This window comes from Prunus mume, linkage group LG4, assembly GCF_029339155.1.
Source record: "Prunus mume cultivar Tortuosa linkage group LG4, ASM2933915v1, whole genome shotgun sequence".
NCBI classification, from domain to species: Eukaryota; Viridiplantae; Streptophyta; class Magnoliopsida; order Rosales; family Rosaceae; genus Prunus; species Prunus mume.
In genome coordinates, this window is record NC_142701.1 from 26,217,565 (window position 1) to 26,241,618 (window position 24,054).

Sequence of the window (24,054 nt, forward strand, 5' to 3'; positions counted from 1 at the left end):
CCATAAGCAATTTATATGTACGAAAAATGTATTTTAATTTTTTTTATTTATAAATAACAAAGTGAATCAAAGCAACCTTAGCTTTAGATGTGTATGTATCCATTAATTTCACCTAAAAACTCCTCATCTTCCTTTCAAACCTCATCTTTCTTTCAAACCTTATCTTCTTTCTTTCAAACCTCATCTTCCTTTATTTAAAAGGGAATTATTCTACCCAACCAAACACACAATCTCCTTCAATCTCATTCTTCTTCTTACAATGAATTCACATGGGAAGACTATACAAAATTTCTTTGATGGTGATTTTGATGATGACCTTCATCAAAATCTGCAATTACAGCCACACAAACATGGTAAAGTTGAAAGGTTTTGTCACATGGGCATGGGCTCCATATGCACATGGGTTGACATAATTGTTGGGCATGTGCTCCACATGTTGCTGCTAGGCTCCACAAAATTTCGAAACAGTCAATAAAACGGGTGGAATAATGCTTGGGCTTTTGCCTGGACTACTTTTTTAGCCTGTTCGTATACAAGGTTGGAGAAGCTTTTCAGGCAAAAAACCCAAATTTTGGGTTTAGCTCACTCCTATTGGAGATGGCCTTATGGTAGCAATTTGGTAAATGTTCTATTCGGTCTTATTTGATTCAATTCTAGTTTTGCAGAATGTGGAGGTGTACTTTATTTATAGTTCATAGATCTTCAAAGACGCAATCAGACAAGTACCAAAGTCATTTAACAAACATAATTTATTGCAGCGAGTGGGTGTAGCTCAGTTGGTTGAGTTCTTCTACCTCCATTCATGTGGGTAGATATTTGAAACTCCCTCACCCAATGAATATTTGTGTAAAATTTCCTCCCTTGATGCTAAGATCCTACAATCCACCGCCCAAATCTTGAGTGAGTTGTCAACCTACTGTGGAAAATCCCCTCCATCACGAGTTTCGAGTTGCCCTCTATTTATGCCTTCTTTTCAAGTTCCAATGTTTCTATTCTATTACTAGCTTAAGTTCCAAGATGGTGCACATGAAATCCTTGTCTTAGTCAATGCTCTTGATTTTTACTTGAGCAACACCCCTTGGGCTGAGGAACGAATGCGACTTTTGATTTTGGTCAAGTTTTTTTCCATGCTTAGTGGTTTGTGCCACATTCCGAGATCGATTCCACCGTAGCACGATATTGTCCGTTTTGGCCTCCCTTTCTACCATCACAGTTTTGTTTCGGAACTCACAATCAACTTCCCAGTGGGTCACCCATCCTGGATTGTTCTAGTCCTAACTCGCTTAACTTCGAGTTTCCCGACTCGGCCGTGACTCCCAAAAGGCCTCGTGCTAGATGGAGGTGAGCATGTACATATAAGGCACATCACTTTCTCTCCGTTGGTCGATGTGAGATGTTATAGTTTGGGTTGGGCATAAGAATTTGGTCGTCCCCTTGTGCTTTTGTTGAGATTTCAAACCATGATCTTTGGGCTTTGTACTCCTTAATCAATTACTTCGCATTTTGGGCCATATTGTTAGGCCTATTCTGATATTTGGGCCGTGTTGTGCCATGATCGTGGGCTTGTTAGGTTTGACCCCTCGTTTTTACTTTGGGCCTAGATATTTTCATCTCAGGCCTAAAGTTTCCCAACGGCCCCTCACCACATCACCTTTCCTTCGTGGAGCCAAAGGGGAAAAAATTAGATATAAACACTTGCATGTGTTGACCAAAAAAAAAAAAAAAAAAACACTTGCATTTGAATTTCGCATCACAATTGGATTAGACTAGTTATCCAATGTAGTGACTATATATTGTCCTCGCCATTTATGAGTCAAGTAAAGACAAATAACACTGACCAAAAACTTGCTTACTTCATACCCTTTTTAATTTTAACTAAGTGCTAGTTTGGCTTCCTCAACCCCAATCTTATTGTTAAAAAGTAAAGACAAATAATTTTCACTAGACCAGGTTTAAAACAATTATTTTTGATTTGCTTTTAACTTCACTATTTCTCCCTGATTTTTTTTAATTTTAACTAATACTAATGTTTCAATGTTTAATATTATTGATAAATTTTCTTCTTCGGGCCAATAATTATATTTCGAGTCGGGAGCGGCCTGCTGGGCCCGCTAAGGAACTTGGCAAGCCGTAGTGAACGTTGCCAAAGAGGCCCAAACATTAATACCCGGAGTAACCCTTTCTTATACATGTCATCAGCACGTGGTGAGGGCATAATGGTAAATATGAGACTCAGATGCCTAATCCGCGCGAACACACCTGAATACGAACCATTACGCGCCTTATTTAGACAAAAAGCAATGTTCTTGTTTCCTTCCTTTCTTATGAAAAGTTACGTCTCTTTGATTTCTATATATTATTTTAATTCTCTCTTCGTTTCCAAAAAAACCAAAAAAAACCACATTAGATTGTGACTTCTTGTGAGAGACACGACTGAAAACAACAACCCAGGTCATCCCTCCTGTCTTTTGCTTCTATTCTTTTTTTAAAACTATTTTTTCATGGCTGTTTTGAAATAATCTTTTATCTTCAAATCCTTATTACCTTGCTTGATTACATGATTTTGCAGATTAATTACATGTCCCTTTCACCTTCATCTTCTCCTTGTCCCTTTTCTGATGTTTTTATTATCCCTTCTTCTCTCTAACTTTTGCATCACAAACGGCTAAAGTCACATTTCAACCTTTTCCATTTCCGTTTCTTGAACTCCAAGTCTTTTAGATATTATAATTATATATCTGTGTACATGTATATGCAAGGCCCTCCAAGCATAAAGTCATAAACTTTTGAATTTTGCAGTGCAGGTTTGTACAAAGTTTCAGATAAGAAATCTGAAATGGATCATCTTCGTTTTCTTCTGGCTCTGCTAATTATAACATCGGCTTCATCCAACTGTCACTCATGGGGTTGGTTCTCTTCAGAAGAGACCTCCTCTAATGAGAACCCTTCTCGTTCGGTTGGTAAATTCTCCATGGAAGGTGTTAATGACCAGAAGGGGGTCAGGCTAGTTGAAAATGCTAAGGCGAAATTGGTTGGTTCAGACTCTTGTTGGCAAAATGCTTATCGGCATCTCTTTTCTGGGTGCTCAGAGATTTTCGCTGTCGAAGAGAAGCGGTCGAGATTTGCTTGGCATCTTAGTGATTGTTTTCAGAAGGACTCTGGCAGGCCTCCTTTTCCTTCATGTGACCCAAAATCTGTCATGTATAAATGTCTGAAAAGTTTGAATGACTATGAGCATAAGGTCTATCTGGAATTCTACCTTGAGACCAATTCAATCTGCCATCAGTTACAGTTGAGTATACTAATATCTTCCATGTAAGTTGAAAGAAGTTTTTCCTGGGAAACTAACAAGAACTTTGTTTTTTGGTCGTTTTCAGGGCTCGAGTATTTAAGCATGAAACAGAGAGACTGGTGAATGAACTTAAAAATTCAGCCCAATATGCAGAAGGCAAGTTGGAAAAAATTGAAGAGAAGGCAGAGTATCTACTGCAGGGCTCAAATCAAATATATGAGTCTTTGAATTCGATTGATGTTCAAACACAGCAAGTTGCTCAAACTGCAAAAAATGTGGAAGATCATGTAGACGTCGTGTTGAAGCATTCGGCAGCAGTTTATGAGCAATCCAGGAAAATCCAAGCTTCTCAATCAGAGCTGCAAGAAGGACAAGTAGAAATGAAGAGAAACTTGAAAGACGGGATGGCAATGCTGCAAGATTCATACAGCCATTTGGGCCAAGAAATTGATAACTTAAGAAATGAGGCAGTTGAAATTGAAAAGGAGATAACTAAAATTGGAGACCAAATGTCATCTAGGATGGAGAATCTGCAAAGCAAAGCAGATGATATTGGGAATATGGCTGGGGTCTCTTTGGATAAGCAACATCAGCTTCTCGATGGACAGACGACTGCTCTCAAGGATCTTCAGTTTTTAACAAAATTTCAATCTGAAGCATTAGAAGAGAGCAGGTAAAAACAGAAAATAAAAACAATATGAAGTCTGAAAATTTGTAGAGTTTCTCTAACTCATTTTTAAAATCGCAGGAGTACACTTCACCGGTTAGCTGAATATGGCCATAGACAACAAGAAGAGCTTCTTCAAAAGCAACAACAGCTTCAACAAGTTCATGATCACTTGATGAAAAATTCAAAGTCAATCTTGGCAGCTCAGGTGTTTTTCAGCTTTAGATTTCTTATTTAACGAGGTTTCTTCGACTGGTTTTCACAGTTTTTTTAATTTATTCTCAGTTTTTTTCTGCTCACAGGAATCTTTTGAATCAAAGCAAGCCAGCATGTTCATTGCATTAGACAAGCTATTCACTTTGCACAATGCTATGTTGCTTGAATCGCGCTTAATCAAAGCTTTCTTTATTTACTTTATATCGATGTTTGTTATCTACATGTTCACAAGCACAAAGCAAACATACACAGTTAGACCTTGGCTATATATTGGTAAGTACTTTATCTTATTATGAAAAGGAAAAAAATTCAGAAACTTACATTGGTTCATTAACTTATATTTACTGCTGTATATCTAATTTCATTGACAGGGCTGTGTGCCACATTCTTAATAGAAGTAGTGACAATTCGGTTCACCTCAATCGACATTCAACAGCAAACATGGAAAATAAACCTTTTCCGATCAACCTTTGCTGTAATTGCTTTAGTTAAGCTAATACATGCAATTTTCACATACAGGTATTATATATGCTGAAAATTTTGAAACTTGAGCCGAAAGGCGCATTCAATATCTAAAAGGGTGCCATTCAAACTATGCAGGGACTATGAAGTGTTGAACAATCAGTTGTTACATACATTGATTGAGAAGGTTAATGGCATGCAAAGATACCAGAAGTTGTCATGGGAGGAAGACAGTGAATTTAACTGGTCCTCTTGGATTGACACCAACTTACAAGAAGACGTAGACAGTTCTGAAGACCCTGACTACTTAGTTCCTGAAGAAGTTGGGGAAAATTTTATCACAGCTTCAACTATAAAAGAATATGATCTCCGCCAGCGTCTTCTTCGTTGAAAACTTTCTTAGTCTTGTACATTTGAACTCATAATTTTTATGTTCTTTCTCAGGGTTCCCTTTTCATCAAGTAGTATTTTAATAGAAATTCACATCAAGATTAATTGTCACAATCAGTGAGATCTATACGGTGTTTTAAGACTTATCTGCACTAATCAACCATCTGTTTGCACAATATGGCTAGAATATAACATAATCTTATTTTAATGGGTCCTCAAACGAGGAGGAATCAAATTTGACAAAAATGTAAAGAAGAATCATGAAAAAAATAAGAAAGAATGGTAGAACCTTAGCAGAAAAGTAAGAAAGAATGGTGTTATCACCAGTGGTCCTTACAAGAGCATGCTCCTCCTTTGAAATGGTGGAAGCGATTTGTGTCCCTTAAAACAATCAATCTCCCTGTAATCACTGAAACTATTTTCACCCAGGAGTGGCAATCTGCACAAATGCGTATGTTCTTTGTAATCCTAATTGGCATTCCAGCAGCAGTGTGGACAAGTGCAAACGTAACTGCGACTCTTTCACTATGCCCACAAACCCACATTGCTTTAGTTTCTTCATTTACATCATGTAGCACAACACTAGTGTCAAGGATATATCCAACTTCTTTCATAGCATCCGTCAATTCATTCCAGACCTTCTTGAACTCAGCTGAATTACGAAATTCAAAACCCCCGCCTGCTAGAAATGTGTGAATTCTATTCCTTATCTGTACCCAACTGCATCCAGCATCTTTTTTAATTCCCCTATGCTTCATCAGTTCTCTAACCCTATTCACATCATTCCACATTCCTGCATTTGCATAAACGTTGGAGAGCATTACATAGTTCCCAGGATTGGTCGGTTCAAGTTCAATCAACTCCTTTGCAGCAAACTCTGCAAGAGAAACATTGCCTTGGAGCCGGCATGAGTTGAGTAATGATCCCCATATGCTGCCAGTCGGCTTCATAGGCATTCTTTCCACTACATCTAAGGCTTCCTTAATTCTACCAGCTCTGCCCAAGAGATCCACCAAGCAAGCATAATGCTCAACTGTTGGTGAAACACCATAAACTAACTTCATTTTATTAAACAATCTTCGTCCTTCATCAGTAAGCCCCGCATGGCTACAGCCAGACAACAAAGCTATATATGTTACTCCATCTGGTCGGACACCAGACTCTTCCATCTGATCAAACAATTTCATTCCTTCTTCTATGAATCCATTGTTTGCATACCCTGTCAGCAGAGTATTCCATGATGTCAAGTCTTTACTTTGCATTCTCTCAAACACTCTCTTACAGTAATCAATTTCTCCAGATTTTGCATACATGTCGATAAGTGAGTTTAATACAGGGACATCAGGTCTCTTGGTGGACTTTACAATCTGGGCATGTATCTCTTTCCCACAATGAAGTGCAGTCAGTCTACCGCAGACTGGTAAAATCGTCGTAAGGGTAACCCAACTGAATCCCATCCCCTCTCCTTGCATCCTTCTAAAAGAATCCAATGACTCAAACACTTGGTCTCGTCGAGCAAAACTCGCAATCAAAGAGTTCCAGGAAACAACATTTCTCTCAGGCATTGTATCGAACACCCTGAAGACCTCAATAGAACACCCGTTCTCCGCATACAACCTCAAAAGAGCATTGTTCACCACTTGATCAGGCTCTTCAATTGATTTCACAATCTGGGCATGGACTGCTCTACCAACTCTCAACTCAGGCAATTCTGCACATGCCTTCAACGCCATCGAAAACGCGAAATTACCCGGCTGGACAAACTGGATCAGCATTTCACAATACACAAGCAAAGCTTCAACCAAGTACCCATTTCTCAAGTACCCAATAGCCATTGCCACCCACACTGACTCGGGAACCTGTTCATCTTCCAACCCATCCTCGAAAACAGAGCGAGCCTCATCCACTCGGCCGCAAACAGAGTAAAGCGTGATGAGCTTGCTTTTCAAAGTTGGGTTGTGGAGAAGGCTGTGGTTGTTGCCTCTGTCCTTGGAGAGAAGAAGTTGAAGATAAAGCCTTCGGCCATGCTCCAATGATTTTCTGGAGATACAGGTGTGGAGGAGGAGAGAGTAGGCTTCTACATCGAGCTCGGTGAATGTTAATCTGGACGGTGAGGATTCGATCAGGCGAAGGGCCTCGTCTAATTTGCCGGATTTGGCAAGCCATTTGAGGGTTGAAGTTAGAGGTTTGCTGTGTTTTTGAGTACCGTTGGGGCCTGAAGTTACAGTTATGTTAGTTGAACCGGCGGGTATGTTCGTTGAGAGAGAAATCGCGGCAATCATTTTCTCCCCTTTGTTCGGATTTTAATTTCCTTGCTCTCGCAAGTCTTGTATAACTTGTACGTGGATATAGAGGAAACTCTCAACAAATATTAGATTCAAAATTCAGAATCGCTCTCGCAAGTCTTGTATAGCTAATATTTATATATTAGTTATGGTATCAAATATTGAAGGAGTGTCTCATTGGGCAGTATCTTAAGATACAAAGTATTTGTCACACAACATACAGTGTGCACAGACAGTTTCATGCTAAATGTAGATGCCGACTAGGAAAGCATAAGCATATGAGCTAAAATCCAACAAAAGAAATTACAACTTAACAGGTTTACAACCAAGATCAATGGATTTCTTCACTGCATCCAATATTACCTGCGTATTTCGACTAATCTCGGGCCATTTACTGTCTGGACGGTGTCCAAATTTCATAATGCCCTTAACAAGCCTTGCAAACTCTTCAACCATCAAGGCCTCTTGCGGCAGCTCAGAAATCACTCTAACTTCTTCAGGCCTTACATTCCGCCCAATATGGAGTTCCAAGAACGTTGCACCGGATGTGAAGTCAAACGAATGCAGATTTCTCTTGGTACGGAATAATGTAGTCGTAGCAGTGCAGCGAACCATTGCAGCCCGATATAGCCAAGTCCATGGATGTGTGGGAAAGAAAAGAGCAGTGAATCGTTGCAACCGTTTCGTCTAATGGTTCCCAATGAAATGATGCAGTGCAAGACAAGATGATCCCTGCAGAGTTTTTGGTGACATCAGGCAGAGCATTCACTAGAGTCGGTAATTTGTAGTCCTTTGCCCACAAGATGGCCCCAATGCAGTACCAGCCTAGGTCCCCAAGCGCACCGAGAGCATCCAAGTCCGGTTTCACTCTTATGTTGCTCTCCCGAAAATCCTGGGTAACTGGCTTTGTCGATGTGCTACGGATCTAAAATTCATACACAACAAAAAATAAAAGACTCGTAACGATAATCACCTGAAAATAATTCATTTGACCAAAATGCTTACAATGTTAATTTGACCAAAATGGTTGGATTCAGAGATGAACTCCTTCAATTTGGCCGTCCTAGGGTGATGCAGCCACATGCTCCCATCCATGAACTGTACACCGTTGGATTCACATGCTTCCAATATCTGATCAAGCTCACCCACATCAAGAGCCGTTGGTTTTTCCAGCAGCAAGTGCTTCTTCTTTTGGGCAGCTAACACTGCCCAGTGCAGATGAAGACTAGCGGGAAGGGGCATGTACACTGCATCGACACATGGGTCATCCAGCAGCTGATCATAGCTCCCGTAGGTCTTGACGGTCCCGGATAATCCATTGTTGCCTGCGAATTTCTGGGCTTTCTCGATCGAACGGCTGGCAATGGCGTAGAGGGTGGAATTCGGTGCGAGCTTTATGGCTCGAGCCACTTTTCTAGCTATGCGGGCACATCCTATAATGCCGAAACGGACTGTTTGGTTTTCAGCCATTTTGGTTTTGGTTTTCCTTATCGTTTGTGGGCCTTTGAGCTGGATTTAGAGGACTGTAATTTGGTGGTTGCAGCCACCGTTTTAGGAAAAGAAAAACACTATCGTTCGTTCGTTGAAATATAAATGCGGATGCCCCCCACATCACGAAAGTTGAAGCTTTGTGGTCCTACCTATAGGTTAGGTGTACATGCACATCTCCATCCTTCAACATCAAAGCTCCTTCTTTTCTCCATTTTAACTTTTTCTTTCTTTGCTTTTCCTTTTTCTTATACTCTTCTTTTTCTTGTAATTATTAATTTGCAAGATTGTTTCAAAACTTTGATCTAGGGATTTATAAATTAGGTTCTTTATCAATTGATGTTACCATCTAGGGATTTATTATGAGTATTACTATCTAGAGATTTATGGGTGTCACTATATAGGGAAAGAAGTGTTCTTTTTCTCAATGCAAGTTGTGTTATTAAATTAAGTATTAGTATCTAATTATTGGTTGTTAATGCTTGTTGTGCTTGTTGGAGTACATATTCATCTATAGTTTAGACTATCGCTCTTGTACTAAAAAAACCAATGTCATGTGATAAATATGAAATATGTTATTTCATTCGTAGATCATTTAATTTATTACTTTACTCCACAATAACATACTAATTTTATGAAGAAAAAAAAATCAGAGTTTATAATTCATGTACAATGAGGGACCGAAGTTCCACTCATATATAATAATTAAGTAAGGGCCTGAAGTCCGAAACCTTGAGCCTAAAGTCTTGAGTCATATGCATAATTTTTTTTGTGAAGCGATCTCCTGTTGTGAATTTAGGGTCCCTAGACCCCTAAATCTGATCCACATATGTTCTAAACGGATCGACAACATGGTTTAATCTTCGTTATTTATTTATCTCTTCATGAATTAATCTAAACCGTTAATTCAAACGACATGTCCTTTTTGGCCATACCAGGTATCATTTTTCATTACATTGAATCAGTCTCGTATGTTTGATCAAATCTCGTATTTAATATTGGCCATCCATTATCTGTCTGCAGTCCAAAGCCTTCAATCTAGATAGTCCAAATTATTCCAATATAAATCTTTTTGTGAAAACAATCATGGCCATCCATTTAAGCTTTTCTTTAAATATCTCAACCTCCTCCCATTTTTTCTTTTCGGTTGACTCCAAATCAATGCAAATGTTCCTATCGCTCTCTTATTTATTATAATTTTTTTGTTTTGTTTAATTAATTTAGTTTAATTAGTTTTAGTCTTGCCTTTAGGCTTTAACCCAAGGAAGGACTAAACGATAGTGTTGACCTGACGAGCCGCTCAGGAGTAGGCTTAAGTTGGTCGACGTTACTAGGTACCCAAACATGTTTGTGAAAATGTGTGAGCATGCCAAGAGGTTTGAATAAAACTTGTTTGGGTTGTGCGACCTTGCAACTTGCGAAGTTAGAATTTTGTTGCGCATTTACTCGGCAAGTCAAGCAAGTTCTCCTATTGTATTTATTGTGAACCATGTTCACTTCTGAACTTTTGATTCTCTTTTATTGACATGTTGTATGTAGTTCAGTCGGGTTGAGTTTTGTATACTTCCTTGTTTTGTGAATTTATGTATTGCTACTCTTGAACTATTGTAACCTTGTAGGTTGATGCTTATGTAAATATTTTATTTAAAAAGTGTTTATTTTGGTTTTCTGCAACGCGTTTCCACTTAACCAAAAGGGCTTGGGTAAACAAAATAGTGAAAATATTTCACACGTCAACTGTAAACTCAATTCTCAATTTGTCATCTCGATTTACAGTCATAAGTGTCGCATGATGCTAAATCCGTCAAAAAATTGTTGGAAATGATTAGGTTTCGTACACATACCTAATTTGTTAAGAGTATCTCAGTAGTGTACTCTTTAAAACCTTTTATAATTGAAAAAAAACAAAACAAAACAAACCCTACCCTTCCCCCACCCAACCCTGCCATTGTTAAAGAAAATTTATTATGGCAACTTGGAAATCGGATGACCTAGTAAAGTTTAGGTGCAACATGTAAAAGGTTGTACTGACGAAAATAGAACAAGCCCAATGAGCCATCACAAGGGGCCCAAACTGGTGGAAATAAACAGAAAACAATGCTAGAACAGATTATCACTATTATGGTATACACTCCTTAAATGCTGGTAAGACAATGGGGTCATGTACTTTCCTCGAATGTCAGCCTCTCTCTCTCTCTCTCTCTCTCTCTCTCTTTCTCTTTTAACAAGTTGTGATGTGAAAGCTCCCTCCTACACGATTGTACAGCCTATGGCTCTAGTTTTGCCTCATTTTCACTGCCACCTACTAACTAGGTCCAAGTCCAAGTAACCACAGTAAAAAACTGAAATGTTTTACAATTTCCAAACAATTAAAAGAAAATGTAAAAACGAAACTGAAAGGAAATCACAGTCTGTAAATCCAACGAAGACACTGACACATGCATATATGAAGAAGGAAGGCATGCATTATCATATCATATGGTCATCATAGCCTCATAATATATAATGGACTTTCCTTTTTCTTCCACTTTTTCTTGTCAGAAGGAGAAAAAGCAAAAGCAGAAAGAGCTTTGAAAATTCATCGTTCTTTTGTCCACCTTCTCTCTCTCTCCCTCTCCCTCTCTCTCTCTCTGAAACATGTACTTTTTTTATAATAAAAATTTATTTATTTCTGGGTTTTTGAATTTGAACTTTTATTTATGTCAAAGGTTCATCAATCATAAAGCAATCGATTACAAAATCATTTCATCACCTCTCACTTTCACATTGGACCATCTTTTCTGTTCTGCCCAAAAAGTCCTGTGTCCTTCTGCCGCTTCTCATTTATTACTCTCTTTTCGAGGAATGGGCCTTCTATTGTTAACCACACTCTTCCACCATCCCTTTTCTCTGCCTTATTTATTCATTCACTGGTCAACTTCAAAGCGTAGAATGTTGTTCCATCCTTCCATATCATATCATAATATTCATATAATTCTAACTCTGAATCAATTTGATCAAGCAGGAAATGCAATTCACGATTCAAATTAACATCTTCATTTTCTACTACTACAGTAGTAGATCTGATACGACTGATCTACAGGTGAAGATTCTCTTTAACTGAATTAGACCCCGTTAACTGGTATTGTTTTTTTTTTTTAAACATGAACTTCACATGTTGGGAAATTAAGATTTTCAATGTTTTATAACGATAAATATTTCTTTTTACTTTCACTCTTGATAACTATCACAACTTTCTCTCTAATTAAGGAAAAAAAATCCAAGTGTGGAACAACTTTTCAGTCATTTTTCTAAGAAAAAGCACTGCTTATTTAGCATCACAATTATTACAACTAAAGAAAATGACCTCCACTCATTTAACAAAAACTTTGCATATATTATTTTGTAAACCCAAGGTTACAGTGGAAAGTTTTCCGGAAAACAAAGCTACTTCAAAGGGGATTTGACAACTTAAAAATTGCCTAGCAATGGAAGAGGCTTTTCCTTTTCAACTTTATCCGTTGCAGTAAAGCCATAACTGAAAGGGAAGACCCACCTTCTTCAGTGTAGTCTTCTCCTGATACTTCCTGCCTCCCGGTATATCCCCAGAAGAATTTACTCGCATGTAGCCAAAGTAATTTTAACGGTCAAGATCATTTCATGGTGCAGTACGTATGCAAACATTAAACAAATTTAGACAACATAAATGAAAGAAAAAAACAAGCAAAGCCCAGTTAATATTTTCAAGTTCTTCTTATAGTCTCATTAGATTTGGGCTCTTGATCTGTTTCAAATTTAAGATGCAGACCCACCAACCTGCATAGGCTTTTCAGTCAAAAAATTCGAAATTCAGGTAGGGTAAATTCGATATGCAGCTATAGAAACCTCCACATACATGCATGTGGTGAGGCAAGCAAATGCAGCAGAGGAATTAAGAGACAAAACCTAGAGTGTGGAGAGCAAGTGGGTACGCATTGAAATTGACATTTTATCCTATTTTAGTTGACAAATAGAATTCTTTATAAAAAAAATATGCATTTTATTTCTTTAAAACTACCAAAACAAATAACAACAAAGAAAAAAAAAAGTGGAGTCTGCCACCACGGTTCATGGTAGAGATATTGCCACCTTATTACCCTTTAGAGTAAAAATTGACATTGCATATCTTATAGTTGACAAAGAGGGGTTTCTTAATCTATATGGTATAGACCAACTAGATTTTGGTCTAGTGGTATTTGTTTTCAGTCGATTAAAGGATGGCTCAAGTTCGATTCATATGAATAGTGAAGACGTTATATATTTATGATGAGTTCAATACCTAATTATTATGTAACTTTGTTGTGGATGTATTGGTTTGTTGTGTGCGTATATTGGTCAGTTATAAAAGTATCTTGTAAATATCATATCGTTTGTCAAAATTATCTTGTAAATATCATATCGTTTGTCAAAATTATCTTGTAAATATCATATCGTTTGTCAAAATTACTATTATTGTTAGGCCTAATAATATTGTGATTCTTGTTAATTTAATATATGTTTTCATAGCAAATTTGTATTTAGCAGCAAACAATCTGGGTCACTTTGTGGAAGAGGTACAAAAGGGTGCAAGTGGAAGTGAATGAAATTGAAATTGAAGGTTGGTAGGGTTTGTATGTCGGGTTATGGGAAAGTTTACAGTACATTCTTTTAATTTAGTGGTGGTCTTTCACCTTCAATACATTCGCTCGTTTAAAGGGGAAGGCATAATAGACCCCCGCTCCTTCAGTTTCTTTCTTCGAATGCTCACATCACATAATAAAAGTGGACTTTGACATCTCTCTCTCTCTCTCTCTCTCTCTCTCAATGCTTAATCAATTATACAACTACCGTCACTATTTCAAATATATCTGCAGGTCTGCTTCTTCTCTAATTAAGGTTCAATATAGTTGTATATATATATATGCCCCTAGAAACCCTAGACGTACCTCTCATAGAGGTATAAGCACGTTCATTTAGCTATATAAGTACTAGAAACAAAAAAATTTGAGAATATAAATATATAATTGGCATTTCTGTCTTACAAATAAAGAAAATACTATTTTATTTTTACAAATAAGAATGATACGGGTCTAATAATACTATGTGTACCACATTTGTTGATCACTTTGTTGACCACCTCTTTAATAAAGGTGGACTCACCTGTATAGAGAGATGATATGCAATGTGATCAATACAAATAGCAGCACTCTTAATACAATGGTAGAGTCAACCATTTTTTTTTAGTGGTTTTTTTTTTTTTGAGGTGAATAATAAACTAAAAATTTGGCTTCATGGATTATTTGATATGCGACGTGAGGATAAAGGTGAGATGGACAGGTTTGAAAATCTGAATCCATCTTTGATAAAAATAAAAGGAAAAGACTTGGACCTTAAAACTAAGGATCCTCAAAACAAATCCCATTTGCTTGGAGGCGCTCTTTTTTTCTTTTTCTTTTTTTAATAGAGAAAAGTGATAAATGTATTCATAAATGAGACACAAAGACCATTAGCCATATGGGCAAATACAAATCTCCACTAACGGGTAATACTAATATGGAAGCATAGTCACCACAGAGGGTGAATTGAGATTCATGCTACAAAAGGCTAGAGAAATTTAGCATAAAAGCCACATGCTGAACAAACCAGACATGAATCACATTGCCTAAATCTACCAATACAACTGCAACTTTTAAACTCTCACAAGTACAAAATAAAAATACGGACTATAAAACAATCAAACATATGCAATTATTACAAAATAAGAAAATGCAAACGAACAATAACAAAAAACCAATAGAGCCACTACCACAACCGTTGTTGCATCTACCACCACAACCATCATCGCCGCCTTGGAGATAGAGAGCACCACCGATATTGGGGCCAATCACCCTACAACAAAACCACAAATCCAAGGATATTTGGTTGAAAAAACCAAGATTGAAAATAGACCACAAATAACCTCCCCACTATTAAAACCCCAAATGCAATAGATGAGAAAGGGTAGAAATAAGTAGGTAGGTTTGGGGGGAGGGAGAGAGAGAGGCTAGGCCTAGGTTTTTTTTACTTCGGAGAAGCTACTTTTTTATTTTTAAAGAGCCAAGTTTTAAAAAACTCCTCTTTAGATGTAGAGAAGTTGTTTTGGAAAGCAAATTTTAACTATCTCTCTCTCATTAACTTCTCATTTGAGATTGTCTTTAGGAACCACTTGTGCTCATAAAAACGTACAAGTTTTCATAACAAATCGAAGTGCTTCATGGAAAAACACTTGGGAGTGCTTCTCCAAAAAGTGCTTATATATGATCTAGAAATATTGCCATAAAACACTTTTAGTTCTTCCAGAAACACTGCCAAACATGCCCTAACTCTGCCTCACGCTCATACTCAAACTCAAAGAGTCCAAACATTGATTTGGTCACGAGACATGCCCAGAGACCTCATATCTTGGATAAAATCCATGTATCTTCCGCTCTCACAGGATCTTATTTGAGATTTCATATATGTCTTAATCATTTGTTTCATAAAGCTAAGCTTATAGTGATGTTTAAATTTGGCATCTAACTTTCCTTTTCCCTTAGTTTATGGGTTAAAAGTAGATTAATTTGGTGTAAGTGTTGTGCAATAGCATCTCTAACTCTTTAATGTGTTTCTAGCAACAGCAGCAACAACAATAGAAAAAGTAAAGTCTTACGTATCTAATTTTAGTAATGCTCTTCATACATTAAGGTAAAAATTCACAATTTTAGGGGCAAATTACTTGTTTCTTCTCAGATAACAAAATTATAACAAAAACAAAAACAAAAACTCTCTAAGGCCGCCACTACTTCTACTACTGTTTCTTTGTATGCGCAGGTCAAGATCTTTCAAGAACTTTGGAATTATACAAGAAAAATATTGTGCACTTGTTTTTTAGTTTAACAGTCAAATCCGTGGACCCCATTTGAATTGAATATTACAACCAAATCCAGCCTTATCACATGATTCATTCTCATTTAATAGCTTTACTTTTTTTCGTTAAAATGCTGCTGCTGCTGATTTCTTTTGGTTGTCGGGAGGGAGAGCAGAAATATAAAATAAATAAAATAAAATTGTGCTCCATGACTTGGATGACTCAATCTTGGATGCCCTTCATCTTTTTTTTTTTTCTTTTTTTTTAAAAAAAATTCAACAAAGTTTGATTGTGGGGCCAGCTGATCAAATGGTTCTGATTGAATGGGGAATGAGCATCATTTGTATGGTATAGAGCTGTACCAAACAACAACTATAATAATGGCACAGGCTATTCCATATTCTCCACCATACATGCTTGTCAAACTGGCCGCCAATAAATGAAATACATGTGGGAAATTTTTGCTGCTCAGATATAATGATAACCTTATGATGATGGATGGGGAATTTCTTTGAAGTGTTATGTTGTCTACTTTGAGACATTCAAAAGGTTTTAGAGTACAATCATTCCTAAGGACAGCCTAAATGTCCATCAAATTTTCACACTTGATTTTGTGATTTTTCTTTCAATGAAAACAAAGTTAGTGTGATAAGAGATATATGCACCTCAAATAAGTTTATTTGAGGGACACTCTTGTAGAGCTCACTCCGCATTATATTTCACTAATCCAAACCGTCTATTTTATAGATATTCATTCAAAGATTATCTCCACACAAAAATCACTTGAATCCGATATCATTTGACTACTCAATTAAATTATTGAAATTTAAGTACTTTATTGAAGTACCGTGTTCATTGATTTTGTTGTTCTCAATTAAATGCCTAAAATGATTTTCAATTTGTATGATTTTTTGCAAAGATGATCTCTAAATAAAGATGTGAAAAATAGAAGGTTTGGATCATTCAATTTTTTATTTTATTTTTTGTAGGGTATCCCCCAACAGAAATAGAATATATATTTCCAATTTTTCAACCATAACAATTCTATATTTAATTAATTAGGTATCAAAATAGCCATTCTCTTTCTTTTAAATCTCGAAAATTATTCATGTTTGAGTCAATATTAAACTTTTCTACAATTCGCTGACAAATTCGATTGAACTTTATGCTTAGCCTTCGCGCACTTGATTTTCAAATCCACGCCCAATAGTAAAAAAATGAAAATCAATTGCTGATGTCGACTAACCAGCCCACATAGCCCAACGGCTACAAGCCATGTGGCTTCTCTTGAAGCATATGATCAAAAAATCTTGCCTAATCCAATGGCTGTCTAATTTTTGGCTAAAAAAAAATATCAAAAAATTTTAAAAAATATATAGAAAACTTATGGAAATTTTTTACCAATATTATTCACTTTCCACAACAAATCTTCATACAAATTCATCTCCTTCCAATATTTTTCACTTTCCACACCAAATTTTCTACTACAAAATTCCATTTGTGCAAAAATACAAATGGCATCTTCCATCAAAGTTGGAGGGTCTTGGACAAATGTTCGAAGAGGTCAAAATCTTAGCGACAATGGGAAAAAAAAACAGTTTTATTCAATTTAATGTCATTATATATATATATATATATTTCTTGCATTTCATTTTTTTAATAGATTATTCAAGGTAAAACAAAAAAGAGGAAAACCATTACACATGGCTCCTCAAGTGAACAATGTCCGCAGTCGAAATGACACTATTATGTCATTCGAATGAAAATACTCCCCCATGTCGTGATCTGGTTGAACCGCCTCCGCCAATGATTGAGTCGTTCTTGTACTCGATTGTGTCGGACTATGATGACCAGGAGTATTTCAATTGTATGATGAATGAATATGTATTTCAATTGTATGATGAGTGAGATGTGAATTTTATAATAAATATGGACACTTGGCAACCGAAAATCTTATTCGAAAATTTTATCCGAAAATGTTATCTGAATTTTTACGTGAGAACTTTATAATAAATATTGACACGTGGCAATCGAAAATCTTATCCGAAAAGCTTATTAAAATTAATGGTTTAAGTATAAAAAATAGAAAATAAATTAAAGTAAATAGTAATTGCCCTTGCCCTTGCCTTTTGGGGTGGAACAAAAAAGGCAAGGCTGCCACTATTCACATAAATAGTGACAAACCTTGCATTTCCTTTGCCTTGCCCTTGCCTTTTGGGGTGGAGGTGCTCTTAGAATCTTGAAGTTGTCTTCTCAAAAGCATTTTCTCATGTTCTTCAAAGTGTTGCGGGTACAAGTAATCATCTACCAATTGATAAATATCATCATTCTAAAGCACTTATTCACTTCATGAATCAACTATTGAATTCTTGCAATTGAAAATCTATTATAGCGTAAGCAATATGTGCCATGTAATAATGCTTAATGGTAAAATCATCTTGTTGACAGCGAGCTTAGCCTCGTCTTACAAAATAACGAGCATTCATATGAGGGATATCTATGTTGCATGTTTCACAAAAATAATTCATGTTGGTGACTAATGAATCTCATCCAACATCTTTAAATTTTTTTATGAGTGATTTAGTGGAAGAAACAAGATTCATGGAATTTATGATATCTTGAGATCAACATTGCAAAGCTTGACAAAGATTATTAATGATCTTCATAATTTCTTTCATGAAATGTAAGATAAAAGGCAAATTCATGTAAAGTCATTACCTTATAAGCTACGTCAACTTCTCCTAATTGAGAAGTAGTAGTTATTAGGTGATCAATTATGTTAATTAGAACTACACAGATGTTGCACGAAAGATCGTTACTAAGCTAGAAATTGATTTCAAATAAGAACCACAATGAGTATCACCAACCCATTGTAAGGTGCCAATTTGGTCAATTCATTTCCAATCTTAAGCTCATCAAAGGAATCATGTGTGCAATTTTAGAAACTTGTGCATTTTTCAATTCATGTTTATGCAAGCATAATGCACCAACAATGTTGACTACAGAAGTCAATTTAGTGAAAAAGTGGTGAACATGTATAACTTCTCTTGACGATGCAACTAAAGCCAATTGTAATCGATGTGATAATGAACATAGTAAGCATATGGGCAATTATTCAAAATCAAAGATTGTATCTCATTCCACTCATCTCACTTATTACTTGCACCATTATATCCTTGTCCTCTAATATTTTGAATATTTAGTGTACGATGAGATAATATAGAGTATATACTTTCTTTTAGAGTTAATGCCTCAGTATCTGATACATGAACAAACCCAAAACAAAATTTCATGAAGAAGAACTTCTTTGTCAGCAAACCGCGACACTGTACAACCATTTGCTCTTTGTTAGATTCATAACACGCTTCATCAACAACTACATAAAATTTTGATTTCCCAATTTCTTCACAAATCACATCCTTCACTTTAGTTGAAAAAACATGTAAATTTGTTTTTCTAAATTTGTGGTGATTTGCAAGATGCATATTTTGGAGCTTTATCTAAGACAACTCCCACAAATTTTTCATTATATGAAGCTAGTATTTCCAACACTTGAAGGAAATTTTCATGATTGATTGAATTCTAATTTTCATCATGGCCTCTAAAAGCACATCCTAGGAATGCTAGCCATCTGCTTGCTTCAATTGAGGCCTTAATTCATTGTCGATTGTTTGTGTTGATGTGTGAAATTCGCACAACCAATTAGAATGAGTCAAACCAAGTGAACCATTTCTCAAGAACGGACATGGTTGGGTTCTATCTTCTATATGCCTTCTAAGTAAAGCTACTATTGGTCATTGTTCTTGAAAATAGGCAAGAGACGATCACAAAAAAGATGGTGGTGGGTCAACCTACCCTGCAATGCCTAAGTCAGTCTTTATTTGTCAAAGGAAGTTGCCAAAAATATTGTACTCAAGTATGAAGAAAGTTCAAATTACCCTTTTTAGGTGAAAAGTACTCTCCTTTTATACAAGGAAAGTTGGACCTCACTCTTGTTTTGTTTCAATGTAGGACTAAGGAATCGCTGATGACGTGGTATCTTTTGAGTGAGCGGTCAGTGGTAGCCTGACTTGTGTCCCTTCCTTTTGTGGAAAACATGTGTAAATAGAAGATTCTATGAGCCTGGAATGGCATTTCAACTCCCCACATGTGGGCATTTGAGGAGAGGTATCTGGGCGCTGGGCGTGCTAGGTTTGGTCGTAGGGACCTTTGTTGGGCTTGATCGGCCTTCCTTACCATTCCAGGCCTCCTCAGGTGTAGGTCAGGCGTCTTATGTTGATTTTCAGTCATCTAGGCCCTTTTTGGTTAGTTTAATGAATATTTGGTATCAACAGTTTGCAATATATTAGGAAGAATAATTATCAACAACTTTTTGTATATGATGACATGGATTCATCAAATTCAAGCATGATATCTCAAAATTTTATGAAGTGGGTTAGGATCTTTCCTTTCGGAATTTAGAAAAGCACAATTGTTTCCATCTCTAACTTTTTTGCCAACTTTGAAATCCCTTAACAGAGAAAGCAAGTTGTACAGAACGCCTAGATGGTTTGTTAACAAGATAACACATTAGACAAAAATTTGCATGTTTTCTTAGGAGAACATTCTAACCACAAAGAAAATAGTTTGAACCATGAACTTTAAAAGCCACGATGATGAGTTACTGGTCCTAATTTCGAATATACTTGGATAGTATAAATTGTTATGGACCTCCCTTAATGTAAGCTCATCCAATTTCATTATGTTGATTAACATGATGATTCCATATTTGTGAATGTAGTCATGGGTGGTGCTCTAAAGAACTAATAGCAACTGTTGGAAAATTTAATATTAACTAATATTGATTTTCCTATTTGAATGGAAATTAATAAAATCCATTGGGTTAAAGACATGACCCTTAGGTTAAAGACATCTTCGCATGGGGGGTGACAACTTTTCAAACCAAGGGATGCATTGTTTGGGATGACAACTCTTCAGATCAAGGGATGCATTGTTTGCCTTTTCAGATTAAGATACCTTTTTTAGAAAGGGTATTTCATCATCTATAAATAGAGCAATCCTCTTGTAGTTTTATTCATTCAGTTTAATTTTCTACATACAAACTTTTAGATATATAGAGCATTAGAGTTTTCATAAAGAGAGGTTCATGCATAATTTGATTCAAAGTTCCTTGTGAATTGCAGTGCTTCTTTCACAAGGAGAGGAGTCATATCCTGGAAGGCGAACGCTAGTGAACCATAAGCACCAGTGTGGGGCGTAATTCGTCTTAAGGTCAGAGTGTCCAACACTTGCCTCGACTCAATTAAGGTTCTTCTAATTCAATTCTCCTTTTGTAAAAATCTATTTTATGTGCAGTATTTATTTTGTTTATTTTATAGTAATTTAGCACTCATATTTCCAACAGTAACTTCATTGTCATTAATTTCAATTTCTAGATATCTAGAATGATTTTTAGAAACTATCTTCTAATTTATAGTAATAGGTTGGTAGTCCCCTTTTAATTATATTAATTTTATTGGTGGGACCCACAAATTACTTATTTTTTTTCACCGCTACATATTTAGGATAATATGTCTAATAAAATTTGAGAGTTTTCTCATATCTATGGTGAGTTCTAGATTGTGTTTTATTGTGTAAATAGGAGAAAATCAAAGAGTGAGAAAAGAGAGCTAGGGTTCTTGTGAGAGCGAAGAGGGTTCTTGATTGTAACCAAAGTTGTTCCTACATAATAGTGAATTTCTCCGATGGATTGGCATGAGAAATAACTAACCCACAATTTAAATCGTAGTACACGTAAGTAGGGATCGTTCTATTCCGGGGATTAGGAGGGATGCTAATCAACACAAATAAACTTACTAAACTGAAAACTAAGTTAAGGGAACAATGATTGGGGGGAATTTGGACAATTTAGACTAAAGTAATATTAACAGCAGCAAGCAACTAAGTTGTGAATGAAATATGGATGAAGGGATAGCTAGAGGATTCCTCTCCACACATGGAACATATGCACACAAATCGATCTCCAGTTACTCTTTCTATAAAGTATGAATGACAATGCCCTAAATTAATTATGAATGCACTAATTAACTCTCAGATTTTCCTAAGATCATTGAATTGAACTCAGCGACGCAATCAAATTATCCTTATCATCAAGTTCCTTTCATGAATAGCATGATAGAGATACATATCAAAGATTATTAAGTTCTATGAAAATCATAAGCCTTGACAAGGCATTGTAACTATGAAAAGCATGATACTCCTGCCAAGAATTTACTTAACGTAATCATGACTAATGACTTTTACTACTTGTGAATATAAGTTCATAACGATTAGGTGAAATCCCTTATATTCTAGCATCAAATCCCTGCATACAAACTGAGTATGCATCCTTAATAAACATGCAAGAATAAGTCCTCAATAAAACAGAAAAGTAAATCACATTCATACTTTATGAAACCATAACTGAAAGTAATCAATTCATATAAAACATATGTCCATGACTTCGAATTCACCTCTAACTAAGAAGAAATTCAGTCACACATGTTCATAATAATTGAAAAGCAATCTAGAATAAACATTTAAACTAATCAAGGGAAGAACTTTGAAAACCCCAATAGATGCAGAAGGTTCTGGCTCCAAGTTCTTCTTCTCTCTTTCTCCTTCTTGCTACGGCACAAAAAAAAAACTCTCTTCTCCTGCGACAACCCCTCCTTTACATACGTGGTAGATCTAGGGTAAAAAGGCCTATCAGAAACCCACGAAATTAGGGTTTTTTTTGGCAGATTTCGTGCCATCTTTTTAGGAAAGATGTGCCGCCCCAATGCTTTCTTCTAGAACCAGGTTTTTAGGTTTCCTAATCTGAAATTAATCTCCCCCTTTTCCTGCTGGAATTTAGGTAGAATAGGATTAGGATAAGGTAAAATAAAATAAAATTAGTTAGGGTTTTTTACTTCCAGAAGCTGATTCTTGAATTAATTTCCCCATCTTTTTAGCACATTCCTAGCCTTTTTGAACTTCAAAAACGTCCATCCATCTTGGCCCATGCATATGCTATCCATTCCATGTCCAAAATTGCTCTAAAATGCTCCAAAATGCCATTTCTTGCCAATCTTGCCATCTAGACCTACAATAGTACGAAAATAAGCTAAATCACTCTAATAAATGGGAATTAACTACGTAAATGCAAAGAAATAAGATAGCAAAGTCGCATAAATATACTCCTATCATGGATCACCAAAAGGATGTAGGCATGAAGCCAAACCTTTATAAATCTTTGTGTTCTTGTGTGTTTGCCTACTCTCTTCGTGGTGTGTGTGTTTTATTCTTAAGGGGTTTGTGTGTGTGTCGTCACATGATCCATCAACGACAAGGTTGTAGAGTATTTTCGCACAACACATTTTTCATGGAAATGAACAGAGGAGAGTTACTATCATAAGTTTCACCAATGTTAATCGTGAAATCGCAAACTTCAAAAAGGAGATGTCTGCCTACATGGATTAGTTCCGAGCAGGATTATATATCAAGGTTAGAGGAAACTATATGGATTTTTTTAGATGGGATGTGCACAAAGGGATTTTTCCGAAGCTATTCAATGGATACCAACCAAATTGACAGTTGTATCAACCAAGTGATCCAAAAACCAAAAAAGGTTGTAATTCTAATTAAAGAAAAATATAATCATATCATGATAACTCAAAATTATTCGTGTCAAAAATTGTCACCTCAGACGCAAATGTTTTAGATATCACTTTTATTTTAGGTATTGTGTATTCTTTTCGTTTCTAATTACTCATTCCAGCTATTGCATCATGTTGGGTGGTTGTTTGATACGAACCCCAAGGTCTGGAGACAATGAAGTATGCATACGATTTCCTGCATTTGTCCAAACAAAATTTAATAGAATACATTATTTCTTTTGTGTACTTGATGGAAAAATAACCATCCCTTGCAACAAGGAACCAGTAGCAACACACAACTGAAAATTTTTGGAATTTTATTTTGGTGGTAGAAACCGTGTTCCTAGAAAGCGAAACCACGACATTTACTCAATTCAGCATTTAATGCACCATCCAAAACACCACCTATGGATGAGTGTTTCATTGCTAAGAAGAGGGTGGAGAGGGTGGCACAGTAAATTGAAAACCCTACATCAATTATATTTTAAATAAATAGTTTAACATGACAAGGAAAGAGGTAATTAATTAGTTTCCAAGTAATATTATACTCAAGGATCCCATTGGGTTTTGAAAACCCTAGCTAGCATAAGAGTGAAGATAGTCAATGATGATGAGGATGGTGGTGGGCGAGAGAGAGAGAGAGAGAGAGAGAGAGAGAGAGAGAGACATAATAAAACCCATATGGGTGCCAGACA

At 36.2% G+C, this 24,054-nt stretch overlaps 2 protein-coding genes and 1 pseudogene across 4 annotated transcripts; 1 reads left to right on the forward strand and 2 right to left on the reverse strand.

Annotated features, from left to right (window-relative positions):
- Positions 1-2,756: 2,756 nt before the first annotated feature.
- GEX1 (gamete expressed protein 1) lies at positions 2,757-5,141 on the forward strand. The gene is made up of 6 exons (XM_008246169.2): positions 2,757-3,291; positions 3,378-3,965; positions 4,041-4,167; positions 4,262-4,448; positions 4,547-4,694; positions 4,776-5,141. The coding sequence occupies exons 1-6, from the start codon at positions 2,837-2,839 to the stop codon at positions 5,026-5,028; spliced, it is 1,758 nt and encodes a 585-aa protein (XP_008244391.2). The 5' UTR covers positions 2,757-2,836; the 3' UTR covers positions 5,029-5,141.
- Positions 3,073-7,309, reverse strand: LOC103342533 (Tetratricopeptide repeat (TPR)-like superfamily protein). 2 transcript variants are annotated; one of them, XM_089051106.1, is made up of 2 exons: positions 5,365-7,309; positions 3,073-3,211 (listed from the first exon to the last, which is right to left on the reverse strand). In XM_089051106.1, exons 1-2 carry the CDS (start codon positions 7,307-7,309, stop codon positions 3,198-3,200), a joined length of 1,959 nt encoding a protein of 652 aa, XP_088907232.1. In that variant the 3' UTR covers positions 3,073-3,197. The 2 variants fall into 2 exon arrangements, with proteins under 2 accessions (XP_088907232.1, XP_008244392.3); XM_008246170.3 differs by lacking the exon at positions 3,073-3,211 and having other exon boundaries at positions 5,206-7,309.
- Positions 7,310-7,376: 67 nt separating this feature from the next.
- On the reverse strand, positions 7,377-8,894 carry LOC103342470 (putative oxidoreductase At4g09670; annotated as a pseudogene). Its single transcript, XR_016126361.1, has 2 exons — positions 8,318-8,894; positions 7,377-8,237 (listed from the first exon to the last, which is right to left on the reverse strand). The product of XR_016126361.1 is annotated as a putative oxidoreductase At4g09670 (transcript).
- Between the last annotated feature and the right edge of the window lie 15,160 nt (positions 8,895-24,054).